The 22,967-nt window shown below is 47.8% G+C and overlaps 1 protein-coding gene across 2 annotated transcripts in view; it reads left to right on the top strand.

Moving 5' to 3' along the window:
• VCL (vinculin) overlaps positions 1 to 22,951 on the top strand; it is a 107,902-nt gene extending 84,951 nt beyond the window's left edge. The window contains exons 9-22 of one of the 2 annotated variants that reach the window (XM_049789090.1): positions 2,981 to 3,134; positions 4,334 to 4,509; positions 5,711 to 5,901; positions 8,477 to 8,676; positions 9,100 to 9,228; positions 10,809 to 10,958; positions 12,236 to 12,344; positions 13,432 to 13,734; positions 15,166 to 15,290; positions 16,820 to 17,005; positions 18,723 to 18,914; positions 20,828 to 21,031; positions 21,116 to 21,220; positions 21,870 to 22,951. In XM_049789090.1, the coding sequence (XP_049645047.1) occupies positions 2,981 to 3,134; positions 4,334 to 4,509; positions 5,711 to 5,901; positions 8,477 to 8,676; positions 9,100 to 9,228; positions 10,809 to 10,958; positions 12,236 to 12,344; positions 13,432 to 13,734; positions 15,166 to 15,290; positions 16,820 to 17,005; positions 18,723 to 18,914; positions 20,828 to 21,031; positions 21,116 to 21,220; positions 21,870 to 22,016 (2,371 nt within the window). In that variant the 3' untranslated portion in view covers positions 22,017 to 22,951. The remainder of the gene's footprint in view (positions 1 to 2,980; positions 3,135 to 4,333; positions 4,510 to 5,710; positions 5,902 to 8,476; positions 8,677 to 9,099; positions 9,229 to 10,808; positions 10,959 to 12,235; positions 12,345 to 13,431; positions 13,735 to 15,165; positions 15,291 to 16,819; positions 17,006 to 18,722; positions 18,915 to 20,827; positions 21,032 to 21,115; positions 21,221 to 21,869) is intronic. The other variant, XM_049789089.1, reaches the window with a different exon arrangement.
• Positions 22,952 to 22,967: the final 16 nt, after the last annotated feature.

Below are 22,967 nucleotides of genomic sequence, written 5' to 3'. Positions count from 1 at the left end.
TGACCCTTCCAGAGAAATGCCAATGCAGTTGGACAAGAATTTTGGCATCTCCAGCTTCTCATTGCTGGCTCCTTTGCCTGCAGTCTTTCCACATTGTGGCAGTTTTCTCTTGGAATCTTCAAACACATAGTTGTGTGTGTTCAGAGAAAGATGAATTGGAACAAGAGAATGAGGTAATGCTATATAGCATTGGCCATTAATCTAGAGAGAGAAAAGGCCAGGACAGTGACAAACAGCTCTAAGACAGCTTCCCATGAAAGTATGCAAATTCCTTTTACAGTGGAGGATTAGAAAACTCTCTTCCTGTGCCTGAGATAGCACCGCAAGGAGGGCTTTTGTCTTGCACCTGGCCAACCTGCGTTTGACCTCTGGTATCTCATATATTCCCCAAGTCTGCTAGATGTGATGCCTGAGTGCAGAGTCAAGAGTAACCCCCTCAGCACTGCTGAGTGTGACCCCAAAACAAAAGCAAAACAAAACAAAACAGAACAAAAAAAGTTCTATGTTACCTGTTCTTAAATTCTGTCCAGCTACTTAATATTTTACAGCAGAAACCAAGTCTCTGTTTTCTCATTGATATTTTTCCAATCTCTCACCAAGAGTTTCTAGGTTATAAATATTTATCCTGGTTCTTCCTACCATGGGACTCACTAAACTTGAAATTTTGGGTGAGAGGCCAGAACAACAGCATAGCAGATAGGGGGTTTGCTAGCCTGTGACTGGCCTGCATTTGATCTCTGGCATTCCATATGGTCCTTCATATTACCCAGGAGTAATTCCTGAACTCAGGAATAAAGAGCCAGGAGTAAACCCTGCGCATCACTGGATGGGACCCCAAAATAAAAACTAAACTAAACTAAATTGGGTGAAAATTTATGTAGCTTGTAAATATTTTGACTTTTCAGTCAGACTCTTATGCCAAAATATGGTCTCATTCAAATTAAGTTATAAAGAGAATGAATCCCCAAATCTTCCGTTCCCCTGCCAGGTAGGAGAGAAGCTTCATGAACAAGTGAGAAGTCTACACATCTTGGGTTGGTGAAGGAGTTCATTCAAAAGGCTGTAGCACTTACAGTACAGTTAGAGGCCAGGGTTCAATCCCCAGCACTGATGATTCTCTTGTTCCATTTGTGCACTGTTCCCACATCCAAATACCTGGACATAGAGTCCATCACCTCAAGTTTGATATAAATGAAAAAATAACGATGAATTTTAAAAGGAAGGGCAAATTCGGATTTCTTATTAAGAAAGCAGATTTTTTTGAGTTCATCTTAAAAGTCAAGGCTCTGATTCGGAAGATCAGCTACTCTAGTCAACCAAACAATAAAGTGGATGGATTAAAAAAAAAAAATCTGAGCTTAGGTCAGAGTGATAGCACAGCAGGTAAAGTGTTTTCTGTGCATGTGGCTGACCTGGGTTCGTTCCCTGGTATTCCATATGGTCTCCCTTTCACCAGCAGGAATGATGCCTGAGCACAGAGCCAGAAATAATTCCTGAGCATCGCTGGGTGTGACCCAAAAACAACAAAACAAAACAAAAAGTATCGGAGCTTGTAAAAAAAAATGGCAAAGTTGAGACTGTAGATAGTGGAGCGAGAGATAGTGGAGCGGACAATACACTTGCCTTGCACACAGCCAACCCGGATTCAATTGCCAGCACCACATATGGTCCTTTGAGCATCACCTGGAGAGATCCCTGAGCACAGAGCCCTGAGCAACACTGAGTATGACCCCTCACACACAAATATATCTGGCAAATATTATTTGGTTATGGCTTGGAAAGTCTCTAAGAAAATAAAACGAATGTTTTTTGAATTCCACATCTTGCTCTAGTGGCGTATTGCTTCTTACAAAGGAGACTTGCTAAATTTGATCTTAAGGAGCTTGGTAATGGTAATTTTTTATTACCATGTATTTCTCCCCCCCCCCCCCCACCCCCAGTTCTAAACTGATTTTGCATGTAGCCTGCATGGGAGTGGAAGTTAGCATACTATCACTGGGTGTTTTTTTTTTTTTTTAATCACTATCATCATTAGAAAAGTCAATAATAGTTTATATGTTTTGTTTTGGCTTTTGGTTTTTGGGTCACACCCAGCAGTGCTCAGGGGTTACTCTTGACTCTACACTCAGAAATCGCTCCTGGCAGGCTCAGGGGATTATATGGGATGCCGGGATTCGAACCATCTACCTTCTGCATGAAAGGCAAAAGCCTTACCTTCATGCTATCTCTCCAGCCTCAATGGTTTATATGTATATAAAATATATATGTATATATTATATATATACATATATATTATATACATATAAACTATATGTAGCTTTATTGCCAAATTGCTTCTAAACATGCCCTTTTGCATGAGGCACTCAGATGAGCTGAGCAAATATTTTACCTACTCATTTGTTACTTTCTTTGGTAGAAAACTGAAGCTGAGGAGATTGAACATCATGTACAAGGTTTTACATGTCCCGGGAACCAGGATTTGAACTCAGATCTACTTGGCCGTAGAGGAACATGTTTTCAATGACCCTATTGTGCTCTCTCCTGAGGCATTTTCCATGTGTATTTGCCCATGAATAAGCCCAGTGGAGGGGCTGCTTGTTTTTGAAGTGCACTTTTCTATGGCAACAAAACTGTTGATGAGCTCACAGACTCATCTCACTCAAAGTTTAGATTTGACTCTGTAATTGTCACCAAGTGAAAACCTTTATGGTCAGAACTTGCCAGCCTGGATTTTGAAGTGACTTTATGATGCCACGATGCCAATATGTGCTTTGAAAAGCACGGGGCTAGTAGGTGGTTTAGGGGTGCGGGGACAGTCTCACTTTGTTCCTCTATGGGGTTTTCTTGGCTGTTCAAGATCCATCATGGAAAGGGAGGGAGTAAGGAAGCATGTTCAGAAAAGCATCTGTTTGAGCTCTTGGTCAGCTTTTCTGTGAACATTTGTGACAGTGCATCAGCCGCATCTGTTTGTTTTGAGTAGGGGCCAAGGAGCCTCCCCGGTGGCCATGCAGAAAGCCCAGCAGGTGTCCCAGGGGCTGGATGTGCTCACTGCGAAGGTGGAGAATGCAGCCCGCAAGCTGGAGGCCATGACAAACTCCAAGCAGACCATAGCAAAGAAGATTGATTCCGCTCAGGTAGAAATGATGATTCTCCTGGGGGTGGGAAGGGAAGAAGGGGAAGAGCCTGTCGACAGTCTTTCTCGCCTCCTTGTCCTTCCTCTTTCTCTCTCTATTACTCTGCCTGGATGAAGGTGTTCATGAGATATGACTGAGGTCTAGTGTGACCCAGTGTTGGCCTCTTTCCTCCCACCAAGGTCTAAACCATTGTTCTTTATAATTTGAAATATAGCTATTAATTTTGTTATAGGTAGGTCAGATTTGGCACTCTGAGTACCCAGGCAAATCTTAATTCCTGTTATAGATTATAGCATAGGAAAAATAATTTTATCAGTCTCAGAATTGTCAACCTTTCTCTAGTTATAGCCATGTGAATAGATACAGGTTGACATATGATTGATTTCCAAATATTTCACAAAGCAAAACCAATAATCAAGAAGTTGAAGTAGGGGCTGAAACGATAGCACAGTGACAGGGCATTTGCCTTGCATGTGGCTGACCCAGGACAGATCCAGGTTCAATCCCTAGCATCCCATATGGTCCCCTGTGCCTGCCAGGAGTGACTTCTGAGCACAGAGCCAGGAGTAACCCTTGAGCGTCACCAGGTGTGGCCCCCAAAACAAACAAACAAAAAAATGCTGACATATTAAAAAGGTTGATGTATTCATCAAAGATAAGGTAAACTCGTGGTAATTTTATTCTAATGGAGACAAATACCTTTTTTTTTTTCTTTCAAAAAGTGAGAGGTTGGGGCCCAGATTGTGGCCTTGTGGTAATGTGTGTGGCCTTTCTGGTATGTGTGTGGCCTTGAATTCGATCCCTTTCAGCACAAATAAAAAGATGAGCGATTTATTTGGGGGGGGGGTTTAGGACCATACCCAGCACTGTTCAGGGGTTACTTCTGACTCTGCACTCAGAAATCACTTCTGGCAGGCTAAGGGGACCATATGGGATGGCAGAGATTGAACTGGAGCCATCCATGTTTAAGGCAAGCGTTTTCTGTGCTGTTCTATCACTCCTGCCCTGTGATTTGGCTTATTTTTTTTTTTTTACTTGCGCTAAGAACCTACATGCAACAGTAAGAACCTACATTGTGAAAAAAAATTACTGTTGTGCTTTGTGATTATTTCACAGTATTTTTTGCTGACTGTGTTCTATTTAATGACATGTAGCTATGGAGCAGGCTTCAAAGCACTTCTTTCTGTTTCCATGTGCAGAACTGGCTTGCAGACCCCAACGGGGGGCCTGAAGGAGAAGAACAGATTCGAGGGGCTCTGACTGAAGCTCGGAAAATAGCGGAGTTATGTGATGACCCTAAGGAGAGAGACGACATTCTTCGTTCTCTTGGGGAAATATCTGCCCTGACTTCTAAATTAACAGATCTACGCCGACAGTAAGTATTTCCTTCATCCAATCCTTTAAACTCTATTTTTCCTCAAAACACCCAATTAATTGAGTTCCTTGGGTTAAATGATGTTCCTTTTCTGTTTTGTTTTGGCCACACACAGCAGTGCTCAGACTCTGCGCTCAGAAATCACTCTTGGCAGGGACAATAGAGATGCCAGGGATTGAACCCTGATCAACTGCATGCAAGTCAAATGCCCTCCCTGCTGTGCTATTGCTCTGGCCTCTGATGTTTATTTTCTATTCTGTTCTCATTGATTCGGTGTGTTGTACCAGTGACTTAACCTAAGCTAAATGATTTATTGCTAATCACATGTTAAATCCTAAGAATTATTTTTTAATTTGTATTTTTGTTGTTTTGGGACCATACCTAACAGTGCTGAGGGGTTGTCCCTGGTCTGTGCTCAGAGATACTCCTGGCTAGGCCCAGAGAACTATATCTAGTGCTAGAGTTCAAACCTGCAAGATAAGCCATAGCCTGCTATATGATCTCTCCTAAGCTCCTATTTTTTTTTTTAACTACCGTGCTATTGCTCTGGCCCCTTTTTAAAATAATTTAAAATAATTTAGAAAAAAATTAATTTTTTAAAAGTAATTTTAAAAATTTTAATTTAAAATAAATTCTACAAAAAAATATGGGGCCAGAGCAGTGACACTGGTAGTAGGACGTTTGCCTTGCATGCACTAATCTAGGACTGAACACGGTTCGATCTCCTGGCATCCCATGTGGTCCCCCAAGCCAGGGGCAATTTCTGAGCACATAGCCAGGAATAACCCCTGAGTGTCACCAGGTGTGGCCCAAAAACCAAAATAAAAAAAAAATCTAAATTTTACCTTTTTTTGGTTTTGTTTTATTTTTGTTTGTTTTTGGGCCACACCTAGTAACATTCAAGGGTTCCTCCTGGCTCTATGCTCAGAAATCGCTCCTGGCAGGCTTAGGGGACCACATGGGATGCTGGGGAATCGGTCCACACAGTTCGTTCTAGGTTAGCACTGTAGCAAGGCAAATGCCCTACTGCTTGCACCACCATTCTGGCTCCGACTTTTCTTTTATTATTTATTTTTCAGCTATCTGAAATGTCTATAACTGTGCCTGGACAAGCAACTGGTCATCTCATTGGCCTTTGTATAGTGTCATCTCATTGAAATAGCATCTGTGTGTGTGACAGGTCCTGTTTTTCTCTCTACAGGGGGAAAGGAGATTCCCCAGAGGCCCGGGCTTTGGCCAAACAAGTGGCCACTGCCTTGCAGAACCTACAGAGCAAAACCAATAGGGCCGTGGCCAACAGCAGGCCCACTAAAGCCGCAGTTCACCTTGAGGGCAAGATCGAGCAAGCTCATCGGTGGATTGATAACCCCACAGTGGACGATCGGGGAGTAGGTAGGACCATCAGTGTATGTCAAATTCCCATGAAACTGATCTCATAGAAGTGAGCAAGTTGTTGACAGATCTGTAACATCTGTCATTCAGGCCCAAGGGGGTTCTTTTGTCCCAGGTGCAAGGCCATTCTGTACTGTGACTCCATGTCCACTTGTGGCCAACTATATTCTGGTGATTTCATCAAGATGTATTAGTAATTATATCCTTTTGCTGTGGACAAATATAAAGGTCCATAGGTAGGCATTGAAACCTGAGCCAATTATTTTCAGCCTGTGAAAACTTCTATTCTCATGTTTCTGCTTCCCATCTGTTGTTTCATTCAATTTCATATTTTTCCTTCAAAGTTTAAACTTAATTTACATGCCATAGTTTATAAAATTGTTTATAATACAGTTGTTTTGGCATTTAATGTTCCAACACCAATCCACCACCATTGAGACCATTTCTCTACCTTTGTCCCAAGTTTTCTACCTAATCCCCAGCCTTCTCACTTGGCAGGCACAAAGTAATTTATTTTTATTACTTTTTACAACAAAATGGTAAGTGAAATGGTAAAAAAAAAAAGTTCAGGGGCTGGCGAGATAGCGTGGAGGTAGGGTGTTTGCCTTGTATGTAGAAGGACGGTGGTTCGAATCCCAGCATCCCATATGGTCCCCCAAGCCTGCCAGGAGGGATTTCTGAGTGTAGAGCCAGGAGCAACACCTGAGCACTGTTGGGTGTGACCCAAAAACCCAGCCCCCCCCCAAATAGTTCATAGCATAGCAGGTAGGGCTTTTGCCTCGAATGTGGCTGACCTGGGTTCAATTCCTGGCATTCCACTTGGTCCCCTAAGCCTGCCAGGAACGATTTCTGAGCACAGAGCCAGGAGTAACTCCTTAGCCCTGCTGGGTATAGCTCAAAAACCAGAAAGTAAAAAATAAATAAAAGGAAGTTTGAAAATTGTTCTATCTCACAACGTCATTAAAGCCCTTGTCTGAGTAGTAATGGAGCAGTTTATTACTAGTTGAGCCTTCTCTGATACTGTTTTTTGTTTTTGAGCTTAGTGGCTTTTATGATATTTTCTCATCTAATTTGCTGTGCTTCTACTAGGCTGTCAGGAATATGGAATTTGGAGGTGTCATGTGGCTACATATGCCACCATGTGCTCTAGGAGCTCTGGGGTCTGTTGAACTGGGCTGATTTTCGGCTCACCATCCCCTCCCAAGGGTCCCTGAGAGGTTTTAGCCTGAAGACAGTGTTTTCCTGGCTTGGCTTGGCATCTCTTCTGAAGCTGGGCCATTTACATGGTGGTAACTGTGGGATGTCTTGTCCAATTCAATTTCTGTAAGACAGAAATAACACAAATACAGTTTTGGAAAACAGGTAAAAGGCACTTACATGTCAAGATTATTTTTAGTTATAACAAGAATTTTGATTTGGGGGAGGTTTTGGAATAAGTCTTTTTTAATTTTTTTTGGTTTTTCGGGCCACACCCGTTTGATGCTCATGGGTTAGTCCTGGCTAAGCGCTCAGAAATTGCCCCTGACTTGGGGGGATCATATGGGACGCCAGGGGATAAAACCGTGGTCCTTCCTTGGCTAGCGCTTGCAAGGCAGACACCTTACCTCTAGCGCCACCTTGCCGGCCCCTGTTTTTGGAATAAATCTAAAAGAATTTAGCTCATATTATGGAAGCAAGCTACTGAAGATCAAAGATCTATTCTTTTACTAGCAGTGTTTATTGGCTATAAAGGAATTTTAAAATTTGTGATTTCCAGTGTCAATGAATCAGACATGTATAACTTCCTGGAGAAGGAACAAATTGGTGCAAATGTTTTGAATGGTAATTTTATATTATAGCTCAAGATCTTTAAAAATGTGCATTCCAGGGCTGGAATGATAGCACAGCAGGTAGGTTGCTTGCCTTGTCAGCAGCTGACCCAGTTTCAATCCCTGACCTTATATGAGGTCACTCTAACCCTACCAGGAGCAAGCCCAGAGCATAAGTAAATAGCTGATAATTTTGGCTGATACGATAAAATATTACATAGATTTTCACTGATATATAATGATGTAAAATGCATTAAATACAAAGCAAGAATAAAAGTCAATTTCTAATATGAATACAATTTTGTGAAATATAAATATATATGTTAGAGCATATGATATTAAAATAAAACATTCAAACAAATCATTCTCCAAGTGATGCGATAATGGATAGTTTATCTTTATTTAAACATTTATATGTTTTTTTTCTATTGTTAGGGAAAACTTCCCACTAAGTGGCACTATTTATTTTTGTTTGCTTTTGGGTCATGGCTGGTTCCTTTGTCAGAGGTTACTCCTGACACTGTTCAGTGGTTACTCCTGGTGGTACTCAGGGCCCATAAGTGATACCAGGGATGAAGCCTGTGTTTACCTGCAAGGCATATGCCTTAGTCTTTGTACTATCCCTCTGGCCTTAAGTGTTCCTTTGTTGGGTTAACTGAATAGTATATATTAAAATAAGCCATACAAGGGTCTTAACTACAGTTTACCATACCTGCATTCTTCAGGTCTATTTGAATTTTGAGTTCAGTGTTTTTGTCTTCTTCTAGGTCAAGCTGCTATTCGAGGGCTTGTGGCTGAAGGGCACCGGCTGGCTAATGTCATGATGGGACCTTATCGCCAAGACCTTCTAGCAAAATGTGACCGAGTGGACCAGCTGACAGCGCAGCTGGCTGATCTGGCTGCCAGAGGGGAAGGGGAGAGTCCCCAGGCGAGAGCACTTGCTTCCCAGCTTCAAGATTCATTGAAGGTAGAAATTCCCTCCCTCCCTCCCTCCCTCCAAGATATATGGGCCATCTTTGACTTTCACTACTCAGTAGATGCTTATCTCTTAAAAAACAGGATCTTGGGCTGGAGAGATAGCATAGAGGCAGGGCATTTGCCTTGCATACAGCTGATCTAGGACAGACAGTGGTTCAAATTCCGGCATCCCATATGGTCCTCTGAGCTCAGAGCCAGGAGTCACCCCTGAGCGCCGTCAGGTGTGACCCAAAAATAAAAACAAAACCAAAAACAAGCAGGATCTCACCTGTTCTGTGCTAGTTCAGGGCCTTGATACTCTGTAAATTTTTATGGAATAAAAGACCAAGCAATTCCTTGGTAAAGTGGGGACATTGGGAAATAAGTGTTTGCAAGTGTCTAAGATATTCCCTCTGTGAACAATGCTTTGAAGGACCTGAAATCACGGATGCAAGAGGCCATGACTCAGGAGGTGTCTGATGTTTTCAGTGATACCACGACTCCCATCAAGCTGCTGGCGGTGGCAGCCACTGCTCCTCCTGATGTGCCCAACAGGGAAGAGGTGGGTGTCTTTGCCCTACACACATCACACATCACACACATACACACACATACTCTGACATTTTATACACATGAATTAGTTTGTCAGGGTTAGCTGTGATGCCAGCCTGCATCAAGGGCACCTGGAAGAGCTCACTAACTTCAAGAATCAAAATGGACTCTCTTGGGCCCAGAGAGATAGCACAGCGGCGTTTGCCTTGCAAGTAGCAAGTTGGTTCGAATCCCGGTGTCCCATATGGTCCCCCATGCCTGCCAGGAGCTATTTCTGAGCAGACAGCCAGGAGTAACCCCTGAGCACAGCCGGGTGTGGCCCCAAAACAAAACAAAACAAAACAAAACAAAAAAAAAAAAAACGGATTCTTGAAGATGCCTTTGGGACCTGTGTTTAGTTTTAAGCATTAGAAGGCCTGATCATCCTAAAGAAAAAGAGTGGGTTTTTAAAACATTTTAAAATGTTTGGTCACTCGAGGTGTCAGAAGTTGGCCATCCTGGGGCCAGAGCGATAGCACAGTGGGTAGGGTGTTTATCTTGCACACAGTATGGACTTGGGTTAAATCCCAGCATCTCGTATGTCCCCTGAGCCTACCAGGAGTAATTTTTGAGTGCAGAACTAGGAGTAAACATTGAGAGCCACCAGGTGTGGCCTAAAAACCAACCAACCGGGGCCGGGCGGTGGCGCTGGAGGTAAGGTGCCTGCCTTGCCTGCGCTAGCCTAGGACGGACCGAGGTTCGATCCCCCGGCGTCCCATATGGTCCCCCAAGAAGCCAGGAGCAACTTCTGAGCGCATAGCCAGGAGTAACCCCTGAGCGTCACAGGGTGTGGCCCAAAAACAAACAAAAAAAAAAAAAAAAAAAAAAAACCAACCAACCAACCAACAAACAAAAAAAAAAAAAAAAAAAAAAGAAAATGTTGGCCATCCTCATTCTTGAGTCAGGCCGGTATGTGTTTCTGCATTAATACTAGTGGGATAGGTGAGGGAGGACCCCCTCTCCTCACCAGTGGCTGGCACTTGCTTTAGGATATTCATGTATCAACTCACTGGCTCTAGGAGTAGGTTTGTTTAAACTCTTCAAACTAGAGCATCAACCTCGTAGGCACAGGGATTATTGGAGTCTTTGCATTTGATGATCTTGATTCAGACTCTCAAAATTACAGTGGCAGATTGCCTGTATATGCCAATCCAGATTTATTCCCTGACATCCCATATGGTCCCTGAGCACCACCAAGAGTGATTCCTGAGTGCAGAGCCAGGAGTAGCCCCTGAGCACCACAGGGTGTGGCCCCAAACCAAGCACCAAACCCAGCGCAAACCAGACTGCCAGACAGAGGTGACCCAGGTGGAAGGGATGGTCAAGGGCGTTGTGGGCGACACTTCTGCCAACCCTGAGAAGGGGCAGCGGGGCCAGGATAAGTTGTGGGTCTGTTGTATTTTTCTAGTACCCAGTGCCAGTTGTTGTGGTAAAATTCTTTACTCTTTTTAAATACTCTGCTAAAAAAAACCAAAGCAAAACAATTTTTTAGGCTGCTTGACTTGGCCTGTTGAAATGACTTTTCTTTCACATCTTTATTTCCTCTTTCAGGTATTTGATGAAAGAGCAGCCAACTTTGAGAATCACTCTGGACGACTCGGGGCCACTGCAGAGAAGGCAGCTGCTGTGGGGACAGCAAATAAGTCTATCGTGGAAGGGATCCAGTCGTCTGTGAAGACGGCCCGAGAACTTACTCCTCAGGTGGGTCTCAACCCTCTTTCCCTCATTCAGTCCTTATTGGGGAGTGTGTAGCAGGGGTCAGGGAGATGACACAGGGGTTAAAGCCACCTCATGTGGCCCCCTGATTACCACCAGAGTGACCCCCTGAGCACAGAGTCAGGATAAGCTCTGGAGTTTTGCCAGGTGTGAATCCCCAAAACAAACAAAAAGTTACAGGAGCTGGAGCAATAGCACAGTGGGTGGGGCATTTGCCTTGCACAAGGCCAACCCAGGTTCAATCCCTGGTATTCCATATGGTTTCCCAAGCCTTTGAGGAGTGATTTCTGGATGCAGTCAAGAGTAATCCCTGAGCACTACCCAGTGTGGCCCCAAAACAAAACAAAACAAACAAAAAGTTACTTACAAACAGTTTCTCTACATCTTTGAATACCTAGTATGACAGATCATTAAAAAATACCCATAATGGGACCAGAGCAATAGTACAGTGGGTAAGGCACTTGCCTTGTATGTGGTTGGCCTGAATTCTGTCTTTGGCATCCGATAGGGTCTACCAGGTATGATTACTGAGCCAGGGGTAAACTTTGAGCACCGCTGGGTGTGGCCCCAAACCACCCAACCAAATAAAACAAACAAAAACCAAAACCCAAGAGCTCTTAAGCAAGAGATCTCAATCTTCTAAATCTTGATTTTGTATCTGCCAGGTGGAACAATGATATCCTATCTCTCAGCCAGGTTTTTGTAAGGAATTAGTAAGGCGATGAAGGTGGAAGCACTTTATAGACTCTGTAAATGTTATCTTAACAGATAAATATGTATTATTTCTCAATTTTTAGTCTCTAATGGTGCTTTAAAAAATAAATTCTTTATTGAATCACATTAGATACACAGTTTCAAAGTTGTTCATGATTGAGTTTGAGTCATACAATGTCCAACACCCTTCACCAGTGCACATTTCCCACCATAATAATGTTTTTAAAGTTGAATTTGATAACCAGGGCCTAAATCCATATCAGATTTTATGTATTCTGAAGGACTAAGTAGACACTCTTTTACTTGGCTCCTTATACTCACTCAGTGACTGTCAAACTTTTTTGCTGGGGCTTATCTTAGGCGACTCCCATCAGTGCTGACCCAAGATGGGCCAATTTTGGCTTTAGTATGGCTTTCTACTGCCACCTATGGGGCGAGAGGAGGAAGCACCACCAGAGCCTGGTATTTCTGTGGTGGGGCTGCTCTAGTATTGAAAGGTTGTCCTGTTCCCCATCCTCCCTCCCCCCCTCCCCCCATCACCTCCCCAGGTCGTCTCCGCGGCCCGAATCCTGCTCAGGAACCCTGGCAATCAAGCTGCTTATGAACATTTTGAGACCATGAAAAACCAGTGGATCGATAACGTGGAGAAGATGACAGGTTGGTTGGTGTGCAAGGTTCTCCCCAAGTCCCCTGAGGCAGGAGCTGGGAGGAACAGGAGCCCGCCGGGTCCAGTTCCAAGGTGGCCATTGGATAAAGGGCCTGTCATGTGCTTGGCGTGTTCTTGGCTCCGATGAAGGTGGCTGAGCAGTGGCGGCTTCTCATTCAAGCCTGGTGTCTTTGTATGGAGAGAGGCTCTCTGAGTCTCCTTTATCCTGGGGCCGCGATCCCGGTGTGATGTTTATTGTCCCTGGGCCTATCTTCTCCCTGAATGGGGCCTTTGCTCCTGCCGAGCCCGAGTTCGGTTTCAGAGGCGGAGAGGGCGGCATTGGCGGATACAGTGAGCGTCCCTGTCACTTTCCTGGGCTCACATTTCAGGGAGCCACAATAGCAACCATTTAATACAACTTGTCTCAAGAGTTTCCTTCAACTTTGGGTCAACTATGTAGTTTGGGGAGAGAAAGAAGGAAGGGAAAGAAGGGAAACCAGGCCCCCCAGCGACCCCGTGCCAGTGTGAGTGCAGTGACCCCTCGGAAACTTCACTGCCGAGGGAAGGGCCGAGGAATGTCGGGGTGTTCCCACTTCTCCACACCTCCCTGACGAAGCCTGTCTGTGACAGCCAGAGCTGAAAGTGGAGCGAGCTCTTCAGGTGTCTAAAGGCAGGAACAGGAACAAGAAACGGGCCAGCGGCTGATTGGAACCATTCGAGAGCTTCATCTTGGGCGCTGCCTGCTGCCAGCAAGCACCAGATGGCTGGGGAGTGAGACGGGAAGCCAGAAAGTTTTACTCCCATATAAAGTGGTTGTCAATGTGGTGGAGGCTTCTGGACACGGGCCTTTGCTCCTTTGGTCCTTGTGTTGTTCTGCGTTTCTGCTGGTCTTTGAGAGATACAGGATAGCCAGGGCATGCACCTCTCTGCTCCATTTTTGTGCACCGATTTTCCACCTGGAGATTTTTTGATTCTCTAAGCAGACTCGGGCTGAGGAGAGGATTCTGGGCACTGGCCTTTTTGCACAAGCAACTGGAAAGTGGATGACCAGGTTTTGGACACATCGAATTTAACTTCGAATTTCTATTCCCTTGACAGGACTGGTGGACGAAGCTATCGACACCAAGTCACTGTTGGATGCTTCTGAAGAAGCGATTAAAAAGGACCTGGACAAGTGTAAGGTCGCCATGGCCAACATGCAGCCACAGATGCTGGTTGCTGGCGCCACCAGCATTGCTCGTAGGGCCAACCGGATTCTGCTGGTGGCCAAGAGGGAAGTGGAGAACTCTGAGGACCCCAAGTTCCGGGAGGCTGTGAAAGCTGCCTCGGATGAACTGAGCAAAACCATCTCGCCAATGGTGATGGATGCCAAAGCTGTGGCAGGCAACATCTCTGACCCAGGTAAGCCAGGCATGGGGGTAGGAAGTGTGGAGGGGTCTGACCAAGAGATAAATTCAGGAGGTTGATGGGGGAGGGGGGGAAGGTGCAGAGTCTGGGTGCAGAAGAGAGATGCTGTCTCAAGTATGCGGGGTCTCTCCTCCTATGTCAGCAACAATCAGGGAGAGCTTTCCTGCTGGTCAGAATTCAATCTTCCTGGCCTAAATTCTGGGTGCTTCTTGAAGCTGCCTCACCAGCCTCACCCCATATAGTTATCATGTGAGACATTTCTCAGAAGACAGAGGATGACCAATTTGCCTGCTTGTGTAACAGCCATAGCTTCTGCTTTTCCTTCTCTCTTGAATATGCTTGATTTCTCTCTGCTCCAGAGGGCTCGAGTTGACCAGGAATCTCCTAAGTGACTCAAGTGAGTCGTATACCAAAGCATCTAAATGTGTGGAACATTCATTGTTTTTAGCCTGTTTGCGAGGGGGACTCTTGTCCATGGACAGCTCTGACTCAGAGACAGACTTTTTTTTTTTTTTTTTTTTTTTGGTTTTTGGGCCACACCCGGCGGTGCTCAGAGGTTTCTCCTGGCTGTCTGCTCAGAAATAGCTCCTGGCAGGCACGGGGGACCATATGGGACACCGGGATTTGAACCAACCACCTTTGGTCCTGGATCGGCTGCTTGCAAGGCAAACGCCGCTGTGCTATCTCTCCGGGCCCAGAGACAGACTTTTTCCCCCTGGTTTTGGGGCCATTTTTGGTGGTGCTCAAGGGTGACTTCTGGCTCTGTGCTCAGGAATCATTACTGGCAAGCTCAGAGAATCATAGGAGATGTCAGAGATTGAACCTGAGTTGGCTGAGTGCAAGGCAAATGCTCTCCCTGCTGTGCTATGGCTCTTTCCCCCAGGGATAGTCTAACCCAGTAGTTCTCAAACTATGGCCAGTGGTCACATACTGTATTTGTTCCCATTTTGTTTCTTCACTTCAAAATACGATATATGCAGTGTGCATAGAAATTTGTTCATAGTTTTTGTTTTTACTGCAGTTCTGTTCTCCAGTGGTCTGAGGGCCATTTAAAAAGTTTAAGGCCTCCTGTTTAAAACGTTTGAGGACTATTGGAACTTGTGTCTTCACCCCACTGGCACTAAGGACATGCCCACTGTCATGACTGGTTTCAGTTATCCCCAGTGGAGACTCGATACCAAGGAGAATATGCAGAAAGGCTAGTGGAGTAGAGGAGGAAGTAGGAAGGAAACCTGGGACTCACACGTACCCTGTGTATGACAGTCAAAAGGGTGGCCTGAACACCCCCAGGACCCCTGACTTTATAGCACATCCCTAGCCCATCACCTTCAGTCCTTGCACTCAGCTTGCTGGCACCTCCCAGTGAGGCTTTTGTCCAGAGAAACCAGTTCTGAGCTGGCGCTGAAGGAGGCATCTCATTTCTAGGACTGCAAAAGAGCTTCTTAGATTCGGGATACCGAATCCTGGGGGCTGTGGCCAGGGTGCGAGAAGCCTTCCAGCCCCAGGAGCCCGAGTTCCCACCACCGCCGCCTGATCTGGAGCAGCTGCGGGTAAGTCAGAGCTGGGAGGACTGAGGAGGCAGGACAGAGGAGGGAGGTGCTGGGCTAAGGGGAGAGAAATGAGGCATCTCAGGAGCCTTGGACCACTTTCTTTGAGTTTTGGAAATGCAGAGGCACCCCGGATCTTCCTCCCCTGACCTAGCAGGGCCCTGGGCTTGCTTTCCTGTTCAGGTTGATGGGTAGTGAGTTTAGGGTAGGACTCACCTTCAGGGCGCTGTGAATGTGCTTGGGACCTTAGCAAGAAGCATGGTAAGATTCTGAGCAAGTGCTGGAAACTGGTGAGATTTCTTCAGGCTCTTTGTTTTCCTTGGCTTTTTTTTTTTGGGGGGGGGGGTCACACCTGGCAGTGCTCAGGAGTTACTCCTGGCTCTATGCTCAGAAATCACCCCCGGCAGGCTCTGGGGACCATATGGGATGCCGGGATTTGAACCACCGCCCTTCTGCATGCAAGGCAAATGCCCTACCTCCATGCTATCTCTCCAGCCCAGTTTTCCTTGGCTTTTATTGGGTTAAGTAACAGGAGTAATGTGATCATTTTTGTTACCTCCGCCCTCCATTTAAAATCTTTCATGCAGAGTAGCTGGGATTTATTCTTGCAGAAGTAAGTGGTTTGGGTGGGGACCAGTTCCAAACTCAGGAATCAGACCCAATCTTTGTCTCTAGTTCATGGTCAGAGCTTGACTTTGAGGTGACTTGTGAAGGCAGCAATAATTCCATTTATTTACTGGATTGATAGCCCTTAGTCAAGTCAGTCTAAGGTGAAGTTTTGGAGTTCAGGTAGGAGAGTCGATCAAGGGGCCGGAGAGGTAGCATGCAGGTAGTGCGTTTGCCTTGCATGCAGGTCGGTGGTTCGTATCCTGGCATCTCATATGGTCCCCCAAGCCTGCCAGGAGCGATTTCTGAGTGTAGAGCCAGCAGTAACCCCTGAGCGCAGCTGGGTGTGACCAAAAAAATAAAAAATAAAAAGGAGAGTCGGTCGAGCCACTGTTTGTGGCTCAAAGGCTTAGTTTCCTTCTCTCCTTTGCACTTGGTGGTCCATGAGGGAACTAGAGAGGCTGCTTCGAGCAGCAACTGCTCTTTGGAGTTCAGAGCACGGCAGAGTGGAGGCTCCTGAGCTGGCTGGTGTCATCTGGTGATGGGTCAGAGGCTTGTGAGCTGCAGAGTTGAGATGGTCCTTGAGCGTCTTTGTATACCTCTGGTCCCCTGTATTCTCTGATTCTGTGTGACCTCTGGTTTTATGTGACCTCTGGTTTCATGTGATCTCTGGTCTCATGTGACCTCGGTTTTCTGAGACCTCCTGTGACCTTCTCCTGTGATCTCTGTTCCCATGTGGCTTCTGCTCTCTTGCTTCCCTGGGACCAACCCAAATGGGAGCTACGGGACCATGTGTGTGATGGGGAAGGTTGAGAAAGCACTTGTAGCCCTGCTGGGGTGTGGTCCAGGTACTGAGATGGAGCTGCTATGCTGTAGGTCCCATCTCACCAAGGACATCCCCATAAATCCTAGTGGTTCTTTTTCAGCTGACAGATGAGCTTGCGCCTCCCAAACCACCGCTACCTGAGGGAGAGGTCCCCCCACCCAGGCCCCCGCCGCCTGAGGACAAGGATGAGGAATTCCCCGAGCAGAAAGCTGGGGAGGTGATTAATCAGCCCATGATGATGGCTGCACGGCAGCTCCACGATGAAGCTCGAAAATGGTCCAGCAAGGTACGTACTGCCATGGGGATGGGGACAAGAGCAGGGCTGTCAGCCCAGGAGGAATGGGAACCTGGAACCCCCTCCTCTTCTTAGGGTTCAGTGAGATGACTCTGGGCTTCCTGCTGTGGTTCTTCCCCTTGTTGATTGGTTGCCCTGACCCCAGCTCATCTGTTAGAAGTTGCTTTGCTTCCCCAGGATCACACAGTGTCTTTGAGGATCTTGTTCATTATCAGGGAGTAGTTCTGTCTTCAGCCTGGCAGGCTGGGTGCAGGGCCCGCTGTCTCCTCACGGAGTGTCTCTGAAGCTATGTGCTCCATTTTCCCCTTCAACCAAGACTACACAGGCTAGCTAGTCTGAAAATAGGAATGTTAGAGCTCTTCGGGACAGGGGTGCTGCTGTAGGCCGAGCCCAAGAGGCGTTTTTGCCTCTTTGTCCCTAAATAACAAACAGGAACTATGGGCAATTCTAGAGGGAACTGAACATTGGTGCTCCTGGTCAGCACTGACTGAGCCCAGTCTGTTCTCAGCTGCTCCCAAAATGCTCTTAGGTCTTATTCCTGTATCTCACTTGCTCTCACTCTCACCCTCTCTCTTGATTTTTGGGTCACCCCCAACAGTGTTCAAGGGTTACTTCTGGCTCTGCTCTCAGAAATTACTCCTGGTGAACTTGGGGGACCAGAAGAGATGCTGGGGATCAAACCTAGGTCGGCCTTGTGCAAGGCAAATGCTCTACCCACTGTGCTATTGCTCCGGCTCCAGATTTTAAAGGAAATTAAAGCTTTATCACAGCACATGTAGGTACAACATGCAGTGAAACCAAACAGGCAGGACTTGTTGAGATAAAGACAAATCTTTGCTTTGTTCTTATTGTCAGCGTGTGGGTCCCTGGAAGGGGTGAGCTGGGGCTGAGTGGATCAGAGCCTGATCAAATATGAGGCAGTGACAGGTCTGGGTGTGTGGAACTGTCACTGTTTCTTGCTCTAGACTTTGAGAGGGGGGCCTTCCCCCTCTCGGTAGTGGGGTGAGTTCTGGTTGAGGCAGGGCGTGGAGATGGTCTTGGGTCATGGTGTGGGCTCTGAATCCTTCTTCATTATTTGGTGGCTGGCTTTTTGCAACTTTCATACCTCCAATAAAATTCAAGAGAAGGGCCCCAGCAGTCTAGCTGTGAATTCTGGGACTTTAGCCTCTTGAAGGAAGTTGGCACCTGTGACTGACATTGGTGGGCTCGTGCTCCTTCCTGTGCCCAGGCAAATGAGGAGCCGCGTCCATCTGAGCAAGCAGAGCATCCACTTCATTCTGTTCCAGGCAGCCTCGTTTGCTGTTTGCTCTCCCCTCTGGAGCCTTTTAAGGTAGTTGGCTCCTCTCCCTTTGCTGTTTGGCTCTGCCAGAATATTCTGCTGCAGGGCCTGCTGTTGACCAGTTTCCTTGACAATAAGTGTGTACGCCTTGGATGACGTGGTTTTGTCTGAAGACCTTTGCCCCTGGAGCGAATCTCTACCCTTCCCTCCCTCCTAACAGGGTGGCCAGGCTGGTACCAAGACCGAGAACGGCCCATCTCCTGCCTTGCATGAACCTTGTGGGCATTGGGGCCAGGACAGTCTGTGATCTGAGTCCTGTCTGGGCAACTTTGTTATCCCTGAACCAGAGGGAGTGACGCCTTCTCCCTCCTCCACCTCTGCCATGCCTAACCCTGTCCCTGTTTCTTACCCTGCCCGCTGTCCGCCAAGCCGGGTAACCCAGCCACCTCAGTGGGTCTAGGTGTGGTGGCAGAGGCAGATGTGGGGTTCCCTGTCCCCCCTGACATGGAAGACGACCTCGAAGCTGAGCTGCTGGCCGTGCCCTGCAACCAGCCGGTCAACCTGCCCATTCTGGCCGCGGCTCAGGCCTTGCACCGGGAAGCCACCAAGTGGTCTAGTAAGGTACTGACAGGCCCCTCCACGGGCGCCTCCAAATGAATGCATCGGCCATGTGCATCGTTCACATTGCATCACCCCTGATCTGTGCGGCCCTGTGAGTCTGAGGGCGGCCCTCCGTCTGTCCGTCCATCTGTCTGTCTGCGCCTGGGGTCAGGACTGGCCTCATGGATGAATCCCAGGTCTGCTCATGCCAAATGAATGGAATCGCATTTCTGCGTGGGGGGGGGGGTGAGTTAGAGAGAGATGGGGGGGGGTTCACTTGGAAAGGATTCTCCTGCTCCTCACCTGTGCCTGGAAGGTGTGGTACAGTGACCTAGGTTGGGGAGCTCTGGGGGTCACCTGGCTTGACCTCTGCTTCCTTGCTGATATGCTGGGGCCAGGCAGAATGGGGCAGCGTGGGACGCCAGCATTGGGCACACTGCTTGCTGCCCTGCACTTGGCTGAGTGGCAGACACTGGCCATGACAGGCCCCACAGGCCGGGGGCTTCACTGACTGCTTCTCAGGGCGCTCGTTAGGACACCGAGGGCCGTGCTGGAGGTGCTGACACAGAGCTGGTCTGAGGCGGTCCCTCTGTCCCATGCAGGGTGACTGACCCCACTGTTTCCTAATGCCATGGATTCTACTGGGGGCTAGTGCTACTAGGCCCCTTACTGGCCTTTTCCCCACCCTGGTTCTTTGTCTCTTTAGTGCCTGAGGCACCCCGTGTCCTCCTGTTCCCCCATTCCCTCCCCTTCCTCCCCAGCCTGTCCAGGATGGATGAGGGAGAGAAGAAATTGAGCTTCATGGCCCTGTGCTCTTCCGTTCTCCATAGAGCCTTGGTTTCCACTGAGCAGCCCAGAGAAGAGCTGTGAGGGCCATGATGTAGCTCCCGGACAACCTTCCTATGTCCAGGATGAGGGTTCAGTACACAGTCTCAGTGGAACTGCTTGCTCAGTCCTATTTGAGGGAAGGCTTAGGTCTTTTTTTTTTTTTTTTTTTTTTTACAGTTTCAGTTGTAAGTTTTCTTTATCTTTTTGGGCCACATTTGGAGGTGCTCAGGGGTTACTATTGGTTTTGTGCTTAGGAATCACTCCAGCAATGCTCGGGGGACCCTATAGGATGCCATGGATTGAACCTGGTTCAGCTGCCTGTAGGGCAAACACCATCCTTGATACTTTTGCTCTGGGTCCTCATGTTTTCTTTCCCTGACATCTTCCCTGGCCTCTTCTTAGTTGTAAATTCCTTTCATTGAAGCCATGTAGCTAAAAGCCAAAGAATTGATTCTTGATTTTTTCCCCTTCTTTTTAAATGTTCAATACCAAAAATTAAATTGCATAGACTAATAAAATAAACAAGAGGTAGTAGTAGAGGGAGGCAGGGCTTTTAGGTCTGAAATGCCTGATAGGCCTTTTTATCCTCACCAGGCCTGTGAATACCTGCTTGATGTTAAACTGTAGCAGCACCAGGCTGCTCTTTAAAACGGGGCAGGAGAGGATGCACCCCCAAGGTGCCTCTGTACCCATCTCAGGCCAGCTCTGCCGCTTTCCCTCAAGAGAAAGGCAAATGCCTGTTTTAACCAGTGTCTTGGTCCTGTCCTTACTTGACTGACATGATCTACCAGAAGTGCTGCTGTGAATCTGGGGCTGTGCCCTGGGATCTATGTTGCCCTTTCGACTAATCTGCAGGTCTCCCTGCAGCTGAATGGAAACTCGCTGAGTGTTGGGGTGTGTGCCCTACACCTTCTTTTTGTTCCTCCTGTGCCGGCAGCTGTGTCCTCTCCTACTTTCTCCTCTCATCTCTTCTCTTTTCCACTCCTGTCCTTTTCTGTTCTCTTTTTCTCCTCTCCTCTCTTTGAGCAGCAGGCTCCCTCTTCCTCTTCACTGCTCCTCCCTGTCCTTCCGGGGTGAGTTCACTGTCTCTCCTTTCTTCCCTCCAGGGCAATGACATCATCGCTGCGGCCAAGCGAATGGCTCTGCTGATGGCTGAGATGTCTCGGCTGGTACGAGGGGGCAGCGGTACCAAGCGGGCACTGATCCAATGTGCCAAGGACATCGCCAAGGCCTCAGACGAAGTGACTCGGCTGGCCAAAGAAGTTGCCAAGCAGTGCACAGACAAGCGGATCAGAACCAACCTCCTACAGGTGAGAACTGTGGTTTGTGTTCGTAAATGGGGATCAGGGACGGGAGCCACAGAAGCAAAACTGAACGGCCTGTGTATTCCTTAGGTGTGCGAGCGCATCCCCACCATCAGCACCCAGCTCAAAATCCTGTCCACAGTGAAGGCCACCATGCTGGGCCGGACCAACATCAGCGACGAGGAGTCAGAGCAGGTACTGAGGGGTTGGAGCCACCACTGCTCACCTGGCCCCAAGACAGCAGAGCAGGTCTGGCTTGTTATCTCCTAGACAGGACACTGGCTGAGGCCACTAAGGGTCCATTTCTCCATTCCAGGGTGCATGGTTTTCCCCTACCTGAGATCTAGAGACATCTTTACTCCCAGATGCTCATGTTTTAGCTGCAGGGAATTTTTGCCACCCTGCTCTGTCCTCAAGGAGGACCTAATTGGGGGGATTCAGAGATGTGAGGCAGATGGGCCTGTGCTGAGATACTTCTCTTTGGGTTTCTCCCTTGAAGATTTGAAATCACTATCATGAGCTCAAAATGAAGCTTTTGGTTTGTACCCCGGCAATCCTGTCTTTGAGTTAGTCCTTCCCTGTCTCCAGCAAGATGGCCCAAGTGTTCTTGATTAAAGAAAACCGTCTGGGAAGCACCTTTCCCCCTTTAACTATTCTTGCTGAGAGGGATGCTAGGAGGTGGTTGGGCTGCTTAAGTAGTGGTGGAGATGTGAGGTGGTTTAGGGGGGATTCTGAGCCCCCAGAGTTATCACACAATGGCAGAGGGCGGCAGATTCCAGGAGGTGAACTCCTGGCTTCGGTCCAGGCCGGATGAGGATGACCTCTAACACCTCTGTCCTCACAGGCCACAGAGATGCTGGTTCACAATGCCCAGAACCTCATGCAGTCAGTAAAGGAAACGGTCCGAGAAGCCGAGGCTGCGTCCATCAAGATCCGCACAGATGCCGGCTTCACGCTGCGTTGGGTCCGGAAGACCCCTTGGTACCAGTAGGCCCCTGCTCAAAATTCCACATAACAGAGGGGAAGCGCCCGAGTTCCAGAGCCATTCCAAATGGCCCAGGGCTCCAGAACCACCTCCTGGCTTGATCCAACGAAGGAACGGGGCCTCCTTACACTTGCTCCTCCCTAAGTGCGCCTCTGTCTAAGGCCCGTTTCCTCAGTTCTGCTCTCCATCCTTCCAACAGAGAATGGGCTTATAGCCCACGGACCCCAGATAAGCTCTGAACCCAGTAAACACTAGGCAGCCCCTCCCTTGTTCCTTCACCCCCATCCCGCTCCAGCGTGTCCACTCAGAAGGAAATTACTGGCCTCCACATTCGCTTTGGGTTTTCTGTGGCTGGCCCAGCTGCCTGCCTGCCCTGGCCAGTCTCCTTGTCAGCAGGACTGTGCTCCCTTTGGAGCCCCAGCAGCAGGGGTTGGGACTCACAGTTCAGTCCACCCACGGTACTAAACTCAACTACTCTGGGGACCATGGGGTTCTCTTGTCTGGGCCCCTAAGCAGCGCCTGTGCTAGATACTGCCCAACCCCACAGTGCCCCCACAACTCCCCTAAGAACACACCGTGGATCCAGGGTGCTTTGTTCCTGGCCAAGTATTCTCACTGTGTCTTCTTTTTGAGCTAAAATGCTGCACTTGATTCTTAACCAAACCAGGGCTCCAAGCCTCATTTGAGCAAAACCCCACCTTCTTCAATTTCTGAATTGCAGTCAAGAGACATGCATTTGTCCAGAGAGAAACATGTGTTTGCCTTCCTCATCCTTGGAAAGTTGCAGCCCCCAATATTGGTGCTTGTCTTCCCCTGAGGACTGCAGGAAGGGCCCTGGCAGTCCTGGGGTGGGACTCATCCTGTGCAAGGGGATGGTGTCCAGACTGGGTCTCTAGATGGGTGATTCCCCATTCCTGCCTCTTCCAACCACCCCTGCAGCCATGCTCTCATCCTCCT

The sequence above is a fragment of the Suncus etruscus genome, chromosome 15 (genome assembly GCF_024139225.1).
Source record: "Suncus etruscus isolate mSunEtr1 chromosome 15, mSunEtr1.pri.cur, whole genome shotgun sequence".
In the NCBI taxonomy this organism is placed as follows: domain Eukaryota; kingdom Metazoa; phylum Chordata; class Mammalia; order Eulipotyphla; family Soricidae; genus Suncus; species Suncus etruscus.
Note: the sequence above shows the minus strand (reverse complement) of the source record. Positions and strands in the feature narration are given on the sequence as shown.